The sequence below is a fragment of the Canis lupus genome, chromosome X (genome assembly GCF_011100685.1).
Source record: "Canis lupus familiaris isolate Mischka breed German Shepherd chromosome X, alternate assembly UU_Cfam_GSD_1.0, whole genome shotgun sequence".
In the NCBI taxonomy this organism is placed as follows: Eukaryota; Metazoa; Chordata; class Mammalia; order Carnivora; family Canidae; genus Canis; species Canis lupus.
The window spans coordinates 77773465-77794196 of record NC_049260.1 but is presented as its reverse complement, the minus strand read 5'-3'; the positions used below and the strand labels follow the sequence as shown (position 1 = coordinate 77794196).

At 38.2% G+C, this 20732-nt stretch overlaps 1 protein-coding gene across 1 annotated transcript; it reads left to right on the top strand.

Annotated features, from left to right (window-relative positions):
* Positions 1 to 5877: 5877 nt before the first annotated feature.
* Positions 5878 to 15612, top strand: RAB9B (RAB9B, member RAS oncogene family). The gene is made up of 3 exons (XM_038587972.1): positions 5878 to 6080; positions 10930 to 10994; positions 12133 to 15612. The coding sequence occupies exon 3, from the start codon at positions 12175 to 12177 to the stop codon at positions 12778 to 12780; it is 606 nt and encodes a 201-aa protein (XP_038443900.1). The 5' UTR covers positions 5878 to 6080; positions 10930 to 10994; positions 12133 to 12174; the 3' UTR covers positions 12781 to 15612.
* The last annotated feature ends 5120 nt before the right edge of the window (positions 15613 to 20732 follow it).

Sequence of the window (20732 nt, the reverse complement as noted above, 5' to 3'; positions counted from 1 at the left end):
TGTACTATAGAATACTTGTGAAAGAAATTGAGGAAGACACAAAGAAATGGAAAAACATTCTATGCTCATGGGTTGGAAGAACAAATATTGTTAAAATGTCTATGCCACCCAAAGCAATATACACATTCAAAGCAATCCTTATTAAAATACCAACAGAATTTTTTAAGGAACTGGAACAAATAATCCTAAAATTTGTATGGAACCAGAAAAGACCCTGGATAGCCAAAATAATGTTGAAAAAGAAAACCAAAGCTGGAGGCATCACAATTCTGGACTTCAAGCTGTATTACAAAGCTGTAATCATCAAGGTAGTATGATACTGGCACAAAAACAAACATACAGATCAATGGAACAGAATAGGAAACCCAGAAATAGACCCTAAATTCTATGGTCAACTAATCTTCAACAAAGCAGGAAAAAAAATCTAATGAAAAAAAAGTCTCTTCAACCAATGATGTTGGGAAAGTTGGAAAGCCAAATGCAAAAGAATCATACTGGACCACTTTGTTACACAATAGACAAACTCAAAATAGATGAAAGACCTAAATATGACACAGGAATCCACTCAAACCTTAGAGGAGAACACAGACAGAAACCTCTTGGCCTTGGCTGCAGCAACTTCTTGCTAGACGTGTCTAGGCAAGGGAAACAAAAGCAAAAATGAACTATTAGAACCTCATCAAGAGAGAAAGCTTTTGCACAACAAAGGAAACAGTCAACAAAACTAAAAGGCAACCTACAGAATGGGAGAAGCCATTTGCAAATGACTAATCAGATAAAGGGTTAGTATCCAAAATCCATAAAGAACTTACCAAACCTAACACCACAAAACCAAAAAATCCATTAAAGAAATGGGAATAAAGCACGAATAGACATTTCTCCAAAGAAGTCATATGAATGGCTAACAGACACATGAAAAATGCTCAACATCACTCAGCATCAGGGAAATACAAATCAAAACCAAAATAAGAGGGGCTCCTGGGTGGTTCAGTCAATTGAGTGTCTGCCTTTGAATCTGGTCATGATCCCAGGGTTCTCAAATCAAGCCCAGCATTGGGCTCACTGCTCAGTGAGGAGTCTGTTTCTCCCTCTGCCTCTCACCCTGGCTTGTGCTTTCTCTCTATCTCTTAAATGAATAAATAAAATCTTTAAAAACACACACACAAAATGAGCTACCACCCCACACCAGTCAGAATGGCTACAATTAACGTCTCAGGAAACAACAGATGTTGGTAAAGATGTAGACAAAGGGAAACCACTGTTGATGGGAATGCAAACTGGTAGGTATAGCCACTCTTGAAAACAGTATGGAGGTTCCTCAAAAAGTTACAAGTAGAACTACCTTGAGATCCAGTAACTGGGGATCCCTGGGTGGCTCAGCGGTTTAGCGCCTGCCTTCAGCCCAGGGTGTTATCCTGGAGTCCCGGGATCGAGTCCCACGTCGGGCTCCCTGCATGGAGCCTGCTTCTCCCTCTGCCTTTATCTCTGCCTCTCTCTCTCTCTCTCTCTCTCTCTCTCATGAATGAATAAATAAAAATCTTTAAAAAAGAGAGAGGTGGGATCCCTGGGTGGCGCAGCGGTTTAGCGCCCGCCTTTGGCCCAGGGCGTGATCCTGGAGACCCGGGATCGAATCCCATGTCGGGCTCCTGGTGCATGGAGCCTGCTTCTCCCTCTGCCTGTGTCTCCACCTCTCTGTCTCTCTCTCTGTGACTATCATAAATAAATAAAATTAGAAAAAAAAAGGGAGAGAGAGATCCAGCAATTACACTACTAGGTATTTATCCAAAGGACACAAAAATAGTGATTTAAAGGGGTACATGCACCCCAATGTTTACAGCAGGAATGCCCACAATACCCAAACTATAGAAAGAGCCCAGATGTCCATCAACTGATGAATGGATGAACAAGAGGTAGTGTGTGTGTGTGTGTGTGTGTGTGTGTGTGTGTATACACATACAAACTATAAGAGACTCTTAACTCTAGGAAACAAACTGAGGTTCCTGGAGGGGAGGGGAGTTGGAGGATGGGGTAATTAAGGGTGATGGGCATTAAGGATGGCACTTGATGTAATGAGCACTGGTTGTTATGTACAAACTGATGAATCACTAAATTCTACCTCTGAAACTAATAATACATCATGTTAACTGAATTGAATTTAAATTTTAAAGAAGATCAATTATTAGATCAAAAGATGCTCTCAATGGTCTAATCACTTAGGAATTTATATGGGATTTAGGAGCTCTGTGCCAGACACTGGAGACAGAGACCAATACATTATTTTCTTTTATCTCACAAGTCCTTAACTTCTTTGATATCTGATATGACAAGATATTCCAGGTTCATCCTGGACACTTCTTGCCATAGAACTAGAATCAGGGATCTCTGGGTGGCGCAGCGGTTTGGCGCCTGCCTTTGGCCCAGGGCGCGATCCTGGAGACCCGGGATCGAATCCCACATCGGGCTTCCGGTGCATGGAACCTGCTTCTCCCTCTGCCTATGTCTCTGCCTCTCTCTCTTTCTCTCTCTGTGACTATCATAAATAAATAAAAAAATTAAAAAAAAAGAACTAGAATCAGCCATTTCTCTAAGAAATTTTGGTTCCTCTCATCAGAGAATGGTATTTAGAATCTCAGTCTGTGTACTAGAGGTGCTCTTTGACACCAAGCTTTTCATTGTTTCTAAGTGTTTTTTAGTAAACAGGGCTTGAAAATACATGTTTTTAAAAAAGAAAACTGAATTCATACTGAGGCTTTCAATAATTGAATAGTCTTCAGAGATTTTCCCTTCAAGCTATGGAAAAACTTGCAAAGTATCCCTGTTCCACTCAGGCAAGTAATAAAAAAATATTGTCACTAGTGATGTACTATATGTTGGCTAATTGAATTTAAATAAAAAATATCATGTCACCAGAACCAGTGGCTTGCTTTAGACAATGGTTGGTAAATATTGGCAAATTTTACTGTCCAATTTCCTTTTTACATACCTATGGCTACTATATTTTCTGAATAAAACATCAAATGGTGCTATAAGTATTACTGTAGATATGGGGACAAAAGAACAAAATATTCAAAATCAGAACTATCTGGAAAATATGAAAAGTATAGTTGCCATATAAATACTCTAGGCCAAGGATGACAAACACATTGCTTCATCCATGGTAATCATTACTAATTAATCTGTCTTTCCTACTGAGCTGGATTCACCTTATTGATTATTAGAATCCTTCACAGCACAATTCTCCAAAAAGCCACTACAAACCAATTTGAGTGGCCAAGCAAGATGACATATATTACCATCCATGTTTAAGGCAAAGTGATGACCTTTTATCACATTATAACACTGTAAAATTGCTTAAGACAGCAGTTGCCAAATTGGGTTCTGAAGTGTACTAGTCCTGTTACCAGGTGTTCCATAAAAAAAAGGAATCTGTGATCACAAATATTTGGGAAATGTTTTCTTTAATGCAAAATTCCAAGAGTCTTTAATGTTCTAATATGCATTGTAATCCTTTGGGAAGGGAAAAATATGCACTGTTTATTAATTTGTTTGAACCGTTCATGGAACTCTTGCTTGTATGCATCTTGTGAACGCTGAATCAAGCTTTTCTTTTATATTGATTACATTCCAGTTATGTCTTCTTTAAACCCAGGTCAATGTATTTAAAATTGAATCAGGATTGTGGACTTTTGGAGATAATAAATTCCATACATTGAATGCTGATTTTTGCATGTGTGTGTCACTCTACAAAAGTAAGCTTTTCCCCAGTATATAAAGGCAATTATGGTTTAGGTTACTATGTAACCAAAATATGACCATAATATGATTCTATTTTTGGTAGAAAAGTGATGTGTGTGTGTGTAATTGTGTCACAAAGATGGACTAAATTATTTCATTATGCATGGAAGCATTCATTATTCATGGAGGACATGGTTTGAGAGGTGGATCATTTGGAATACTCTAGTTGAGAGTCACAAAACCTACAGCAATTATTTGAAACTTTGAGCTGTCCATTTGGTGCTATCTCCTCGTTAACTAATGGTAGTCACATTGTTTCTGTTCCCATAAATGGTAATTGCTTTTCAAATGGCTTCTAAAGATTCTTTTAGTGCAGGATTTGCAGTTAGGAATCTTTGGGCTGACAGGATTTCACTTACCCCTAAGGGTTCCCACATTCTGCAAATATGTAATGCTTTCAGCAGTATGAGCTTCTGGCTACAGAATTGGGTGTCCAAGCCTAAAAATTAAAAGTTCCTTAAATCTTGCACTTAGGTTTGGAGGATTCTCAAAGATCATTAAACTTTGGAAAATAGCATCTATGAGAAAAGGACGAAAGAGTCTAGATTCGCTTAAGGATGAGAGACTCTAATATGAAGAATTGTTGTTTTGAGCAGTTTACAAAATTATTTATTTAAGTGCAGAAAGACAACATTGAGGCATCAAGGTACTTGTTTTTTCTTATTATTTTTAAATTTCTGTGTTGGAGTATTTTTTGTTTCTTATTTAAATTCAATTTCCCAACATAAAGTATAACACCCAGTGCTCACCACGTAATGTGCCCTCCTTAATCCCTGTCACCCTGTCAGAGTATTTTAATGTGTATGTATTATAAGGTATACATAATGTAATAAAGTATATATACACAGTGGAAATGTATATAACTTATAAATACATATACATATATAGAGACCTATGATCAAAAGTTTTCTTTTATTACAGATAAGAATATGTGAGTAAAAACTGATTTGGAGGATTAAGTACATCTCTTTATCAGAAGTGTGTTTTAGGGTGTTTTTGTGGACGGCAAGACTGGTTTAAGTTAGAAGCACAAGGAATTCAATTAGATCCATTAATCTTATTTTAAAATAACAATAATTGATGATATAACATTCATTCATATTAAATATTTTCCGAGCATGTCCTATGTAATAAGATTGACCTAGGCTTTGAGGATATGATAATAAATCTAAACCATTACAATCCTTGACTTTCTGGTAAAACATAGTTTAGTGGAGGAAGGCAGTTGTCAGTTAAATAATCATACATTTAAATAACTATTCCTAAATGGATACATATTATGAAGAAAAATACAGCAGGCTGGCTACAGGAGACCACCAGAAAGTAAGTCAGAGCACTTTTTCTATTCTGGGGTTATTGAGAAAGGTTACCTTAAGGAAATGATAGTTAACCTGGGGCCTATGAGATTTGATTGAATGGCTGACTTGTAAAGAGATAGTGGTCTAGATGGACAGCCCTGAGGGGGCACACGATGAGTGAGGGATAGCACACAGGCACAGATTCTCATACATCAGGGAAGCTTCGGAGATGAATCTGCCTGACAGAGAGTTGGAGTGCAGGCTAAATGACCTCAGGTAATACTCTCTGTGTGGCTGTCTAGAAAGGTAGCTGTTAAAGGATAAAGGGCAGTTTGTCTTCCAGGCCTGAGCTATCAATGTGAACCTTTCTGTTTGGATTGCCTAGAGAATTTCATGAGCAGTGCCCAGCTAGAGGGCCTAGTAATGCGCTGTGATCATGTATTTCCCTGAGTTATTTGAAACCAGAGGGTGTATGTGCTATCTTCTACAAAAGTAGAGGGTTTGGAGGAAAGGTAAATGAGATAGGTTGAAGGGTTATTGCAGAAAATGGGGCGAGGCCCCCCAGGCAGCAGAGGAGCGAAGTGGGAGAGCAATATCTGACGGTCCATTGTCATTGTGCCTACTAATCGGAGAAGAGAGGAGAGGACAGGGTTGGACCCTGAGCGTGAAAGAAAAGCGAGCAAGCCAGGGAGCGCTCTTTACAAGCGAGGGCGGGAGGCGCGCCGGGTCTCTAGCACCAAGAAAGGGGCACAAGGAGGCGGCGCGGGCCCCGCCCCCTCCCTTGGCGGGCGCGGGCGCGAGACGCTGCGCGGCGGCCCTGGCGGGCGCGAGCGGCAGCTGTCAGGCCACCGACGTCCGAGCTGCTCTTGCTGCCCCACCGAGGACGAGGAGGCAGCAGGAGCGGTGACCGTGTCACTGAGGAGCCGGACTGCCGGCACGCAGAGCTGACCTGCCTGGCCCCCTCCCATCGCTCTCCCATTGTATTGGGTAAGGTACCGGTGCGTGGGCAGGGAGAGGGGCTCGCTGCCAGTGGACGCGGGAGGCCGGGAGGTGGGGGGCCTGTTGGAAGACGGAGAAAGGGAGGTCTCGGTGATCCCCCGGGGTCCTTGCACCTTGGGAAAGAGGCCTAGGCACTGCAGAGGTCCGAGTTGGGGAAGGAAGGTGACGATAGAGGGGGGCGTTGCTGAGTAATTCGGAGCTGCTGCCAAAGCCCCGCAGATGGACGCAGGGCTCCGTTGGGAACGGGTGTGGCTCAGTGCGCATGCGCCACAGCCGCTAGTTCTGAGAGATGGGGGTGAGGTGAGCCCACCTTGGTGGATGGTAGTAGGAATTGTGCTTAACATCTCACTTTCCAGATCCTCAATGCTAACAGTGACCCTGTCATAGAGATGACAGCATTCCCGGTCTCCTAAGGAAGCTTCTTTCCCCTGTACTCCGTCACTCAAACCTCACCTACCTGTCCCCTGGCAGCCTACTTGGGAAGAAGTGGCCTGGGAACAGTGCCAAATTGCTATCTAGTGTGTCTTCGGGCTCATAGCCCTAGAACTGTTGTGAGGAGTGAAAGGTTAGAGATGAAATTCCACATTGAACCCTTCTGGTTGCATATAGGATATAAATATAGTCATAAATGTGGGGGACTGTGTTTCAGTGGCATGACAGCTGTGGCATTTAGACTCAGAGCAGGAATGTAGCGGATAACTTGTTTGCTCTGCACAATGAATCCAGTGCGTCAGTGGGCTTCCCCGCTACAGAACCCCCCCTCCCCCATAAGCATCAGGTTGTACTGGAAACAACCTACACCATTTAAGATAGAGGGTCTCAAAGACACAATAATTTCTTATTTGTATTGATTTTTACATAAGTTAAAGCAAGCCCTGCCCTGTTCCCCAGCGCAGTATTTTCCAAATACTGTGCCAGGAATCAACAGTGAATTTAGTGGCCCAACCAGTATCACCAAGATTGGCTTTCCCTACAGCTTCAACCATGGCTCCTCCTCTGTGCAGATTGCTATCAGGGGCACTCTCATCCACTGCCTAGCTCTCCCCTGTTGCTTCTCCCCCACCCCCAGCCCTGCAGTACCACATCCCTCTTAACACTTGCTCCCAAACAAACTGCACTATGGATTTGAGCATCATTTCACCCATGGCAACTGAACTGATGTTGCCAGTTTGGTTTTTTGTTTCTCTTCTTTACATCATCACACTAAAATGTACTGTTTTCAAAGGTTTAACCTCTTTCTTGTCATTGTACTGCTTCCTTCCACACCCCCCCACACACACTCCTAAACCTCCCCAACTAAATACAATAATTTTAATAAACTGTGTGGGTGCGGGCACAGCAGATTCGAAAGTTTTCAAGTGTGCTAAAGAACAAAGAAAACTAGGGAGTATCAGTCATGTGAATTTCTAATTTACCTTATTGTCTGAGACTTAGACTCTAAATGGGGAAAAAAGTGAATATACCATTCTTAGAAAATTCTTGCTAATTGTGGGAAATTGGTTAGAAAGGAGAATTGCACCTCTAGGATATTTGAGTTGTTTAAAGACAGATCTTTCTTGGAATAGGACCATAATCAGATTAAACATTTTAGTCAAAATCCTAAGCTAATAGAGGACCCATATAGGATGCATAAGGGATTTGACTTTCCTGTTACATGTACTTAGGGTTATCAAAGAATTCTATTGCCTACTTAATGCTATCTCCTTTTAAGGTTTGACTTTAACTTGGCATATTCTGGGGAAGGAAAAAAATTGGTTTGCTTTTATACTATGCTAGTCCTTTTTGAGTATGTACTAAAGGAATCACACTTATTTTCAAATGATGGTGATGATAATGATGATAAGGATGCCAGCATCCGGGATCCCTGGGTGGTGCAGCGGTTTAGCGCCTGCCTTTGGCCCAGGGCGCAATCCCGGAGACCCGGGATCGAATCCCACATCGGGCTCCCGGTGCATGGAGCCTGCTTCTCCCTCTGCCTATGTCTCTGCCTCTCTCTGTGTGTGTGACTATCATAAATAAATAAAAATTAAAAAAAAAAAGGATGCAAGCATCCGCTGAAAACATGACGTAGAGATAATTATACTGCTCTTATATTTGGTGGGGACAGAGAAATTTATATATTTATCTTAAAAATGTACGGGGAGGGGAACTAGAGTATTTCCATCGACTTTCAACAGGTGAAATTCCTGTTAAGTCTCATCTAGAAAGTGACCCAGATAAGTCCATAACTTCTGCTCTTTAGTCACAAATAAATAATAGTATTTGAACATCTTACAGAACTGCAGATCTCTTGTACCTTGACATCATTTTGGAGGCACTGGTTCTGAGCACCGACCTAAACAGTTAATTAATTAGCAAATATTATTGATTATCCATATGAAGGACCCTGGTGCTTGCTGCATGCTGGAGAGACTTCAAAGACAGATACAAACAAGAGTATTACCATCCAGGAATTTAAAATTTGGTTGTATAGGAAAGATATACTTAGAAAAAAAGGTTGTTTGACAAAATAAGGCAGTATAATGATACCATTTCAACTGCAAATCATGAGATCTGAACCTAACATATTACTTCATGAATTCCTTGAGGGTAAGACCTTGCCTTAAAAATGTATGCATTTCCAGTAATGTCTACACCCAATGGGTGCTGAAGTGATGAAGTTTACCAAAGTAGATAGGGAGAAACCAGAGGCAGGGAGAGAAGAGCCAGGACGTTTTCACAATAGATGCAAGGAGATGTGGGCCAAAGTGAGGATGGTAGCAGAGGACTGGAAAAGAATATTCCAAGGAAAACTCCACAGGATTTAGTGACTGAAGGCAAGAAGACATGTCTAAATTGTATTCAATTCTACCTTCAGGAAAGAAATGGGAGTTGGAGACAGTGGATGAGAGCGGAGGGTTACTTTTTAGTAAGGACACAGCACACAATCGGAACTCAAATGTTTTCTCAAGCATCAGTGGCAGGATTGGACAGGAAGACCCTTAGGGTCCCTCCAATGCTGAGATTCTGTGGTATACGCAGATACTCAAAATTGTTGGGGAACAAGGCCTTCTCAGATATTGAAGAAAGAGAATAGTATCTTCCTACTGGCAGGCCTTTTCTGAGAAGGGTTAATACTGAGTCACAAGGCCCCCAACGGTGAATGAAAGGAGGTGGAGGAGCAAGAAGAACAAAAATCTCAAACCAAAAATTTCAATAAATGCTTCCAAATCTTTGCAAACTTCATAAGTTATTCATTTTTCCTCAAATCCTGTGAGTTAAATAGGGCAGGGATTACAAATCCATATTTATATAGGAAGATATTGAAACACAGCAAGATTAAATAACCTGCTCAAGTCCATAAAATAAATGAATGGCATAGTAGTGATGAAGACTTTTGTCTCCTGACTGCTGCCAATCCAGTGCACTTGACACGGAGCCACATTGCTTTTCCTCCCTTTTCCCTGGTATAGAGCTTATGTACCCAGAAGTTATTTGTGCAAATGACCAGATAGGGAATGCACAAGCAACTGCAGCGTTATCTGACATAGTTATTAATACTTCATAATTATTCCTGGAGTTGAGTATTTGGTTTCCACATTCACTCAGTCCTTGACCCATCATTTGAGTTTATCCACAGCCAGGAAAGTAGAGTTACTGAGTTGTTTAATGATGTGAACACCTGTTTGCTAGGAACTTGAGGAAGCTCATTTGTCATGGACCCTTAATACTATTAGTATTGTTACCCATGTTTGTACTTCCTCTGTTCCTTTTTTTCCCTCTGTTCCTTTTTAAAGTGAACATTCTGTAACATTATCCTACAGACCAGTATAAAAAGTAAAGAAGTGTGCTAAGACTTGTATATTTCCATTTAAAGAAATGCTTGTTACTTGAGCTAGTTCCAAAGACAACAATTTGAGAGCAGGAAAAAAGAGGACAAAAATCAGAAATGGTAGAAAACTTGAAAAATGTCTAGAGTAGATATAGACCAAGGAGGAGGATAAAGCCTATCAATTTAGAAGACATTATTTAAATTCATAATTACCAATTTAGATTTCTAATGAGTTCCTTATTATATGCTTTATCTATATTTGAAAAAATAACATGAGATTATTAGGCAATAGAGATTTCTTACAATCTTTATTCCTCAGTAAAGAATACTCAACAAATCTAAGAACTGTTTTTCTCTTTAAACCAGCACTCTCGATGCTGCTTAAATAACACTCTTGCCATAATTAACTATAATGTTAAGTGAAGTTGTTTGAATTTAATAAAGCCAGCTAAATACTAAAACCTGTGTTCAAGACAGATGATCAAAATTAATGAATAAAATAATTAGCCAAGAGAATATATTGTAAACAAGGAATCTCCAAACATGATTTCTTCTCTAATCTTGTGGAATCAATTGCAGAGACAACCTCGAGGCAGATTGGTGAATGCATTAACTTTTTTGGAGATAGGAACATCGGTAAACATAAAGGGAAGGAGTTTCATCTCTGACTTAGGATTTCAACATGTCTTAGACTCCTCTGTGCTTTCTCTTTCCTGAATATTGTCTATTGTGAATATCGTCTACTTCCTTTGATTTACCTTTACTTTGCATGGAGAGACATACAAAACTTTAAAAATCATATGAGTATACTCATTAGGACAAGTTAAGTTTTTTTGCAATAATATTATTTTGTCCATGTTAAGCATTTATAGCATTTTGAACTCTTAAGTATATTTGTGAAAAGCATCCTCCATAGGTAAGTTGAGGTGGGTCTGTTTCTTTCCTGACTTGAGTATATTTACATAAAGACTTAACTTTATTTTATTATAGATTTTTAAAAATAACATTTCCCAATCCATTTTCTAGAACCCTAAAAAGAATAAAACAACAAGGAAAAGAAAAGACTAAAATTGTGGCAAAGACCCAACTGGGTAGGTATATATTTTATTTTTTTCATTTGACATCTTAAAAAGGAATATTTAGAAATATATAATTATTACACATGCACCAATATAATACTAAGGACTAATGAAGCTTTTGAAAATTACATTTCAAATGCATTTGCCTACAGAAGCTCTTTTGCATGTGCTCTTGTGATTAGTAACTGCTTTTCATCTCTTTGGGTCTCTTGCATAAATAACACCCAATTAACATCATCATTGTTTTGTTCCCAAATGACTCTAGTGTGAAAGTACCTAACAAAATCTAGTACAGATTAGTTGTTCAGTAAACATTTGATCTTTTATTTTAAGATGCATTCTAGATATTACATATACAGACATGTTGTGGAGGTAACAGGAAGGGAACTGCATAATTATTAGCACTTTAAAGTTTACAGTATATTTTCATTGGTGCTATTATGGAATTAGAACCTAAATCTAAATATTAATAAGCCATTCAAGATTTCTTCCTAAATGATAGCTGTTATAATGATACCAGTCAATAATCATCAACTTACATGAAGAAAAGATTATGAAAGATCCTTTATTTGTGAGGGTATCTGTATGAATGCAAGTATAATGAGGCAAATGCCCAAAGAAACTTGACCTTTATCTTTCTTCCAAGTTCTGAGGTCCGGTCTAATTGTAGCCCCCAAACTCTACTGATGAAATTAAAATTTTAGCTTATACAACTTTCTCTCCTCAATAATTCTTGGGTCCATCATGAACAGACTTCAAATTCCAAATCAGTTTTGTACTATTTGCCTCTTGTTTGGAACTGTCAAATTGGAAACTAATAATATGGTTGTACATTTGAGTGGTATTCCTTTTCTAGACTCTCTCCCCTAGAATAGGGTCAGAACTAACCAAATTATAACACCATCTGCTAGTCCATTTACCCATGGCATTCAGCCATTTTCCTGGCACAGGCAAAAGACCTCAGAAAACCAAGACCTAGTTTCCTTTGTATGCAAAGGGATTTTATTCCTTCTACTGTACTATATAATTAATGAGCATGAATCAAGAGAAGTTAAACTAGTAGGCCATATAATTCAGAGAAATTTACTATGAAGTTAATTTCAGTTTCAAGTTTAACTGTTTTCCCTCCTACTTTTTATTTTATTTTCAGGTTCTCTAGGTTATAAACTCCTTCCCATCTGGTGCTGCAACAATGAGTGGGAAATCCTTGCTCTTAAAGGTTATTCTCCTGGGTGATGGTGGAGTTGGGAAAAGCTCACTTATGAACCGTTATGTAACCAATAAATTTGACTCCCAGGCTTTTCACACCATAGGGGTAGAGTTCTTAAATCGAGATCTGGAGGTGGATGGACGTTTTGTAACTCTCCAGATCTGGGATACTGCAGGGCAGGAGCGTTTCAAGAGCCTTAGGACACCCTTCTACAGGGGAGCAGACTGCTGCCTCTTGACCTTCAGCGTGGATGACCGGCAGAGCTTTGAGAACCTTGGTAACTGGCAGAAAGAATTCATCTACTATGCAGATGTGAAAGACCCTGAGCACTTCCCCTTTGTAGTTCTGGGTAACAAGGTAGACAAAGAGGACAGGCAAGTGACAACTGAGGAGGCACAAGCCTGGTGCATGGAGAATGGGGATTACCCTTATCTAGAAACAAGTGCCAAAGATGATACCAATGTGACAGTGGCCTTTGAAGAAGCTGTCAGGCAGGTGTTGGCTGTAGAGGAACAGCTGGAACATTGTATGTTAGGTCACACTATTGACTTGAATAGTGGTTCCAAAGCAGGGTCCTCATGCTGTTAAAAGTAGGAAGCCTTTTAAAAAGTGGGCCCCAAATTGTTCAGTCAGTAGTGTCAGAATAACTGTGCCCCTCTAAGAGTGCACATATACAAACAAGAGGGTAAGATAGAAGGTTGTGATCATGTATCAGAGCCTTTCAAATTAAGGTTATAGAGTGATTAAAAAAAAAAAGCTTTATCAAGCCAAGTGTATTTTGTGTGATTTCTGCTGTTTCCTTCTTGTGTGTATCAGGACATTTCAGAAAGCTTTAGTCCTGAGAGATTTAAATATTTTCAAATAACAGTTTAAACTTAGAACCCAGCAGCATGAAGGAGTTAAAGAGCTACAGCTATCTCTTAAAGTGTTCCATTAGTCAACTAACAAATGTCACCATGGACTCTTGGCAAGCAGTTTCTGACATTTCTGCCAAAGGAAAAAAATAAGACTGAGCTGTGTTACAATTTAAAAAATAATGCAAACAAGGATTCCTAAGCTTCAATTATAAAAAGGTTGTGATAATTAGGTATACAAGAGTTTAATGGTGTACACTGCCTTGTTTGAATCTTTATATATGGTTTGTTCCCATTTGAGCTTTTCAAAAAATATCTCAATAAGAGATACACTGATGACACTGGAAGTTGATTATCTCTTTGTTTTTGAAGTTACAGGGTACTAGTGACTAGATTATGCTTAAATATGCCAACAACCCTTGCAAATAGATGGTTGGTCTGCTTTTACTCCGTAAGTCCACTTTTGCTGCATAGGGATGTTGCTTCTCTGACAACCACTTATCAATTTAGCGATGCTGCTTCGTATATGGCTTTGGATGCAGTGCTCTCTGCTCATAATTTTGATGGTCCTTTGGTCCACCATGCTCTGCTCTCAGAGGAAACTTCAGGAAAGATTTGGGGATAATGAGCTTTTCTCACAAGGTTCCTTCATTCAAATATTTCTTATAGAAGGAACTAATATCTTGAATGTTGCACTGTTATGTTCAGCTGGCCAAACTAGGACATTGAAAGTAACATGAGAGCAGACTTTAACCCAGTGGTAGAATGAGTTTCTCATAGAGTTGCCCAACAGTGGAATGGACTGCCTTAATAATGAACTCTCTTCCAATGAAAATATTCAAGAAGATACTAAGTGACCATCTGTTAAAACACCATAAGAAGAATTTCTGTGCTGCCTAGATATTTGGTTTAAAATCCCTTCCAGGTCTAAGTTCTATGTATCTGGAAGGTACAAACTATGTTTCAGTGCCATGTTATCAGTAGATGTTTCTTAAGACAACAGCTAAGATTTTGGAGATGGACTTTTAAAATTCTCAAACTATTTTGGGATCAGCATTTAACAGCAACTACACAGCTCTTTCTTTTGCGCCATGGCAGGATAAATTCTTGGGCTCTGAGTAGTCATTATGTGCCCTGATATAAATATCCTAAAAGGACCATATTAAAAACAAAAAATGGTTTGCCAAATTTTGATTACCATGACTGCTAGCTATATACTGTATTGCAAATATGCAGTCTAGTTCTTGTTGGTTGATCTGTTTGTCCTGCAAAGCTTTTAGCCTGTACTTTTTAAACATCTATGATATAAAATAGTGACCCAAGGCAGTGAGGGACAGTTAGAAATGGCCCCCCAAAAGAGATGTAGGCCAGGGAGGAAGCAGGAGCTTTCACAGGAATATAGCCTAGAACTCTCCGTTGTAGCCACATATGGAATCAGCCTTACACATGGGACCTTATGTGCTTTAAGAGCTCTGGGACTTTTTGGCTACATAGACAAGTGGAAGAAAGTATCTCAATCCAGTCATACTCAATATTTCCCATTTAAATATAGTCCTGACCCCATTGTCAAAGTAATTTTGATGCCAGAAGTCTAAGCCAGAACTGGGACCCCACAGCTCTTAAGTATTGGTCCCTATCCTGCCTATGCCTATAGCCAGCCACACTGGTTTCCAAGTTCTATGATTGTTTTGCTACAATCATGTTAGGGTGAAAATCTGTACATCAGAACTGTTAAATGCTAATTGTTTTTAAGTGCATGAGACCTGGGGCCTTCTCTTTCTACTTGCACTCTGCTTATAATAGTTTCTATTTGTAGATCTCAGGCTTACATAAAGACCTCCATCCACTTACAAAAGTACTTGTCACTGTTAAGATGACATGTGGTCATTTAAGTAAAAAAATTACATGGGTATCCTATTCATAGACCTCCTGTCTGACCAAGGCAAGTGTTAATTTTATTGACAGATCATCTGAAGCCCCTTTCCTCTTAGCCATAACCATTTTTTTCTGCCAAATCACTACACAATATCTCAATGAAAGCAGTAAACATTAAGTGACAAAACCAGTGGCATTTTGGTGAGTAACACTCAGTGGGATGCTGACATATAGTTTAGGTAAGATTATAAAACACCAAAGGCTGAAATCTACGAGTACCAGGAACTGTGCATATAGACTTAGAAATTGTAAACACTAGAAGGTGGAGTGAATATTTTCAGTAAGTTTTTTTAATGAACACTGGAGTTTTTGAATAAGATATTTCTAATTGGAGTTATACTGTTTTACAATACTCCATTAAAACCTCATGCAGAATATTAGTTTATTGTCATGCATTGGGCTAACATTCAGGGGGCCTCAGATTCCATATGTCTTCAGTGGATTGGTGAATTTCAGGTTAATTTGTGCCTGCCTCAGCCATCTCTCCTTTACCTTGAGGTATTCCATGATCCTCTCGTTGCAGGTGCTGCCAAAAACTCAAAATTATGTATCAAATATTTCGTTTCAACTGTAAAAAAAAAAAAGTCGTCTGTGTTAAAGTGAATAAATAGTGCATTTTGAATAACCAGGATACAATGTTTGTGCTGCTTTTCTCCCTTTCTCTTTTTGAGCAACTGTGGGCATGACAGACAGTACTTAACAATCAAATTATCCTGAGACTGCACTTCATGTGGCCTCTGGATGATGTTTTCACTGTGGTACCCCAAGTAGCCACAATCTAATGATCAGAGAGATAGGTTCTAATGACTGGGAAACAAACTCAAGAGATTAATGTGGGGAGGTTCCCTTTATTTTATGCCACTTTTTAATGCATGAAGAACATTGAGACTGGAAATTGGATCTTGACTCTCCACTTTCCTTCTTCGTTATAATTTAAAACAAATGTTAAACCATCACAAAATATAAACAGAATGTACATAATCCTTTGATCTTCTTGACTGGTAGACTGTCCAGATCTTAGGAAAACACGGAAATACAGGTGAAACAGATCAGAAAACAAAGTATGGTTTGTGAAATAACTCTGTTCTCTTGCTTCTTACATATTGGACTTTAAAGATACTTGCATTAGCACCAAATGTCTTAAATATCCATAGTGATGACTTGTAAATTATGGACACTTGTCTCTCTGCAGCACATAGATTCATTACATTGGTTCCATCTGTCACAGATTTAGACTTCTCTCATTCCTCTACTTTTGCCTATTGGGACTCTGGGCAATTGAAATCACGGGGGCAGGGGCGGGGGAGCAGATTTCTTTTTTCATTTTCTTTTCTTTTCTTTTCTTTTCTTTTCTTTTCTTTTCTTTTCTTTTCTTTTCTTTTGCCACATATACTGTTTCCATCTCTGAGAATAATTATTTAACAAATTATCAGACCATGCTTCAAATACAGCACCTGAAATCCTTTTGATTAGGCTATAAAGAATGATGCAGCTTTTAGGCTATAGAAGATCAGAGATTTATAAGCCTCTTAAAAAGGATTTGGTTATCCAAAACTGATATTTTGAAAGCGGAAAACTAGCTTTCTGTCCTTGCTGTTTTTCTGCTTGATTCATAATCCACTGGAAAAACTCCTTCTCTGAATGTCTTAACAAATAGTATAGACCCTCATTTTTTTTGGAAATAGCTTGGCTATGATCTTTCCAGGAAGTAGAGGATGTGGAATAGATAGATTTCTCTTCAATTCTGTAATTGAATTTTAAAACACTGGAAAATCAAGACAGCAATTTGAGTAAGGTCAGGATGGGAATTGGGGTAGGAATCTCTACTTTCATCTGAACTACCTGAAGTAGTTCTAATTGCAACAATTTTTTTTTTTACCTAAATGATCCTGATAAGATCACTTTCACTTTTTTTTCTCTCCTTGCTATGGAGTTGTAGTATTCATTACAGTGGAGTGCTTTTCTTACATTTCATTTAGGGGCAGGTAAACTGTGATACACCCTTTGATAAAATGTTAATGTATTTTTTCAAAACTAGTCTTTGGGGGGCACACAAGCTAATTAACATATCCATCACCTCACCTTTCCTTTTGCTCTTTTTAATTATTTCAAGTTACCATCGCCAATGAAGTCCTAATTCTTTACTCCTTTCTCTTTAAGAGAAGGAAAGGATAATGATAGAAGCTAGTAATATTTCAAGAATGAAAGAAATTATTAAATGTCCCTTCATTGGTATGTTTCCAAAATTGTTTTGCTTCTGGAGGAGGTGATGTTTGTGTGAGTTTTTGGGGGGGGAGGTGAAGGGTTACCAAAGTGCGTTCCCAGTGAGAATAAGCATCTTCACAGCTCAAGATGTGAGGGAATTGTCATCTTTAGTCAAATAGGGACTGCTGCAATGATCTATGTCTTTATAAATTGCTTAGGTCTTCTCCAAAGCAATAAAGAGAATTTTGATTCAGCCATATTTAAGTGATTTCTTAAATGGTGGGTTTTGTGAGTGCAAGTGTGCATATTTTTTAGTGATCTGTCAATTCCTTTCATGCTTTATGAATTACAGGTAAATGTGTAATGAGTTTCACTCTAGCCCCCCTGAATTATCCAGACAAGCCACGCTGTGCTTCTACTTAATTGATTGATCAAATAGGATTGAAGAATGCTGCCTTAATGAAAGAAATAGCTCTTAATTCAACATTAGCTGTATTGATTAGAGTAAAAATACAAATCATGCCTTCATGTAGTACATTCGTGAGGAAGCAAGAGATAGGCTTATCTCTTCTTTTTTCTCTTTTATTGTTCCTGGCTGCCTTAAAAACAGCATACCCAAAGGTGTGTTCTGTAATATATTGTTCAATATAGAGTCTTCTTATAGATGTACAAGAGTTGGTATAAACTTTGAATCATCTCTTCTTTTTCCATTTGTTCCCAATGAGAAAACAGTCTCACCAGTAAGAACTTTAAAAACTTGTCTTAAAAAAAAAAAAAAACAAAAACTTGTCTTTAGGGTTTTTTTTTTCTGATTACAGAAGTTATATATATCCATGGTAAAAAAAAAAAAGGAACAAAAGAAAAAAAGCAAGATAAAGAAAATAAGTTATCTGTAATCCTGTTACCTTGAGGTAACCAGATCTTAATCCTATATGTTTATATAATAAAAGTGATATCATTCTGCACACACTGATCATAATGTTTCATTTAATATATACTGGAATTTCCTCTTAGTCACTACATATTCTTTTAGGAACTGCACTTAATGCTTACATAATATTCTACTGAAGGATTTATCATAATATATGTAATCAAACTCTTATTGCTAGACATTAAGATTGTTTTCAAACAGTCTCCTTTTTAAAACAGCATTTAATGTCCCCATATTAATCTTAATTCATGTCTATATTTTCTATATGTAAAATTTTGGGTCAAAGATTATGACTATTTGTATGGTTTTTAATATATATTGACTAATTGCCATCTAGAAAGTTGTACCAAATTACACAAACACCAGGCCTGTTTTTCTAAACACTCCATCATTCATCAAATATTACCTTCCTTTCAAACCACATTTGCCCAATTTGATGGATGAAAAGTGATCTCATGTTTTTATTTGCATATTTTTCATCCTTTGAGAGTAAATAGTTGCTCATGCATTTATTGACCATTTTTATTGTTTTCTTGAGTTATACCCCATTCTGGTCTTAGCCCATTTAGGGTGGGAAACATTCGTTATTGTTTCTTACTGATTTCCAGAAATTTTTTTTTCTATATTATAGGTATTAACGTTTACTCTTATCCATACTGCTGGTTTTCTGCAATCCTCTCCCATATGTCTTCTCTTTTAATTTTGTTTACAGTATTTTAAAAAACACTGACAGGTTATTGAAAAGGTCATGTTTTAGTAAGATAGAAAACTAGGGTGGGTAGGGGATAGAAAAATATCTATTTGATCTATTTTTTGTTCCTGACCACATGAGACTATGTACTTATTTTTATTTCGAAAAGTTATGAGTAACCTTGTGTCACCATGATAGAAAAAATAGTAGAAATCAGACTATTCATCCATCCAGCTTTTTTGTCTGCATGATGCCAAATGACTGGTTTGGTTTGGATTTAGTGTTATTTTACTTACTTATTTTTTCATGTTTTTTAAAAATTTTTTATTGGAGTTCAATTTGCCAACATATAGCATAACACCCAGTGCTCGTCCTGCCAAGTGCCCCCCTCAGTGCCCATCACCCAGTCACCCCAACCCCCCACCCACCTCCCTTTCCACTACCCCTTGTTCGTTTCCCAGAGTTAGGTGTCTCTCATGTTTATGCTGAGTGCTGTTATTTTAATAAGGTGATTATTCTGAAATCTCATACAAATACAGTGATAATTACAGTTCATCTTTTACCCACAAGAGGGCAATGAAGACCAGATAATACTCTGCCATAGACCGTAAGTAGAGGACAGCTTGAAAGAGTTGAAAGGGTGCCTAGAAATCATCCATGTAGTCCACCTTTCCCTTATTTTATAGACGAGAAAACTGAATTCTGGAGTAGTGAAATGACTTGTTTCGGGGCACAGAACTGAGTCCTAGGCATCTTCCAGTTTACCATACTGTTAGTTAAATTGACACAAACTATAAACACAGACTATCATGACTTAAAATGGCTTGACATATGATTTTTTTTTACTTTACACTTGTGCAGAAGAGATACACAATCAGTAGAAACCATACTTTGAATTTTGAATTTTGATCTTTTCCCAAGCTAGCAATATGTGATAGACACTGTCAATGAGCTGGGCAGTGGCTGTGACCCAGGACTTCCAATCCGCCATGAGATCGTGATGGTGAACAACCCATATGCTGACAACCATTCTGTACCCTATAACCATTCTGGGTTTCACATTCAATACTGCATTCAATAAGTTACATGAGATAATCGACACTTCATTTTTTTTAGTATTTTATTTATTTATTCATGAGAGATACAGAGAGAGAGACAGAGACATAGGCAGAGGGAGAAGCAGGCTCCACGGAGGGAGCCGGACGTGGGACTCGATCCTGGGACTCCAGGATCACGCCCTGGGCCGAAGGCGGCGCTAAACCACTAGGCCAGATTCCAGAGCAGATTTTTTCTCTTTTCATGACGATTACTGCATTATTTACATTGAATTTTAAATGTGCTCAGAGTTTAATAATTAAAAATTGTTAAAAAGAACTTCACAGCACAGGTTCTTGGGACAAAGTTAGCAGATGATTACAGTATTTAATAGATGCAAAGGTTCCCTTGAAAACAAACAAGAGACTTAGAGGAATTTTGCAAAATGGAAAATGATTCCAGTGAGATGCACAAAGCATGATGATGTGCATGCTACTTTGGGTAAAATTTTGAAACTGACTCTAATATAAGGTAATCCAATCCCCTCTTTTTATAGATAATAAAACTGAGGACCAGAGAAGTTAGACAAATTCCTGAAGTGACAGATCAAGTCTTAGAACACTCATCTCCTACTTCTCAGTCCAGTGCTATTTTCAGGACACCTCACTGTCTGGAGCCAGGATTTTTTTTCATTTTCCCCTCAGCTTTATAGAGATACAGTTGACATATAACATTGTGTAAGTTTAAGGTATATGATGTGATGACTTGATACATGTATATATTGCAAAAGGCTTAGTACAATAAGGTTAGTTAACAATCCTTCTCTTGACATAATTATCATTTTGTTATTGCTGCTGTTGCTATGTATGATGAGAACATGAAAGCTCCA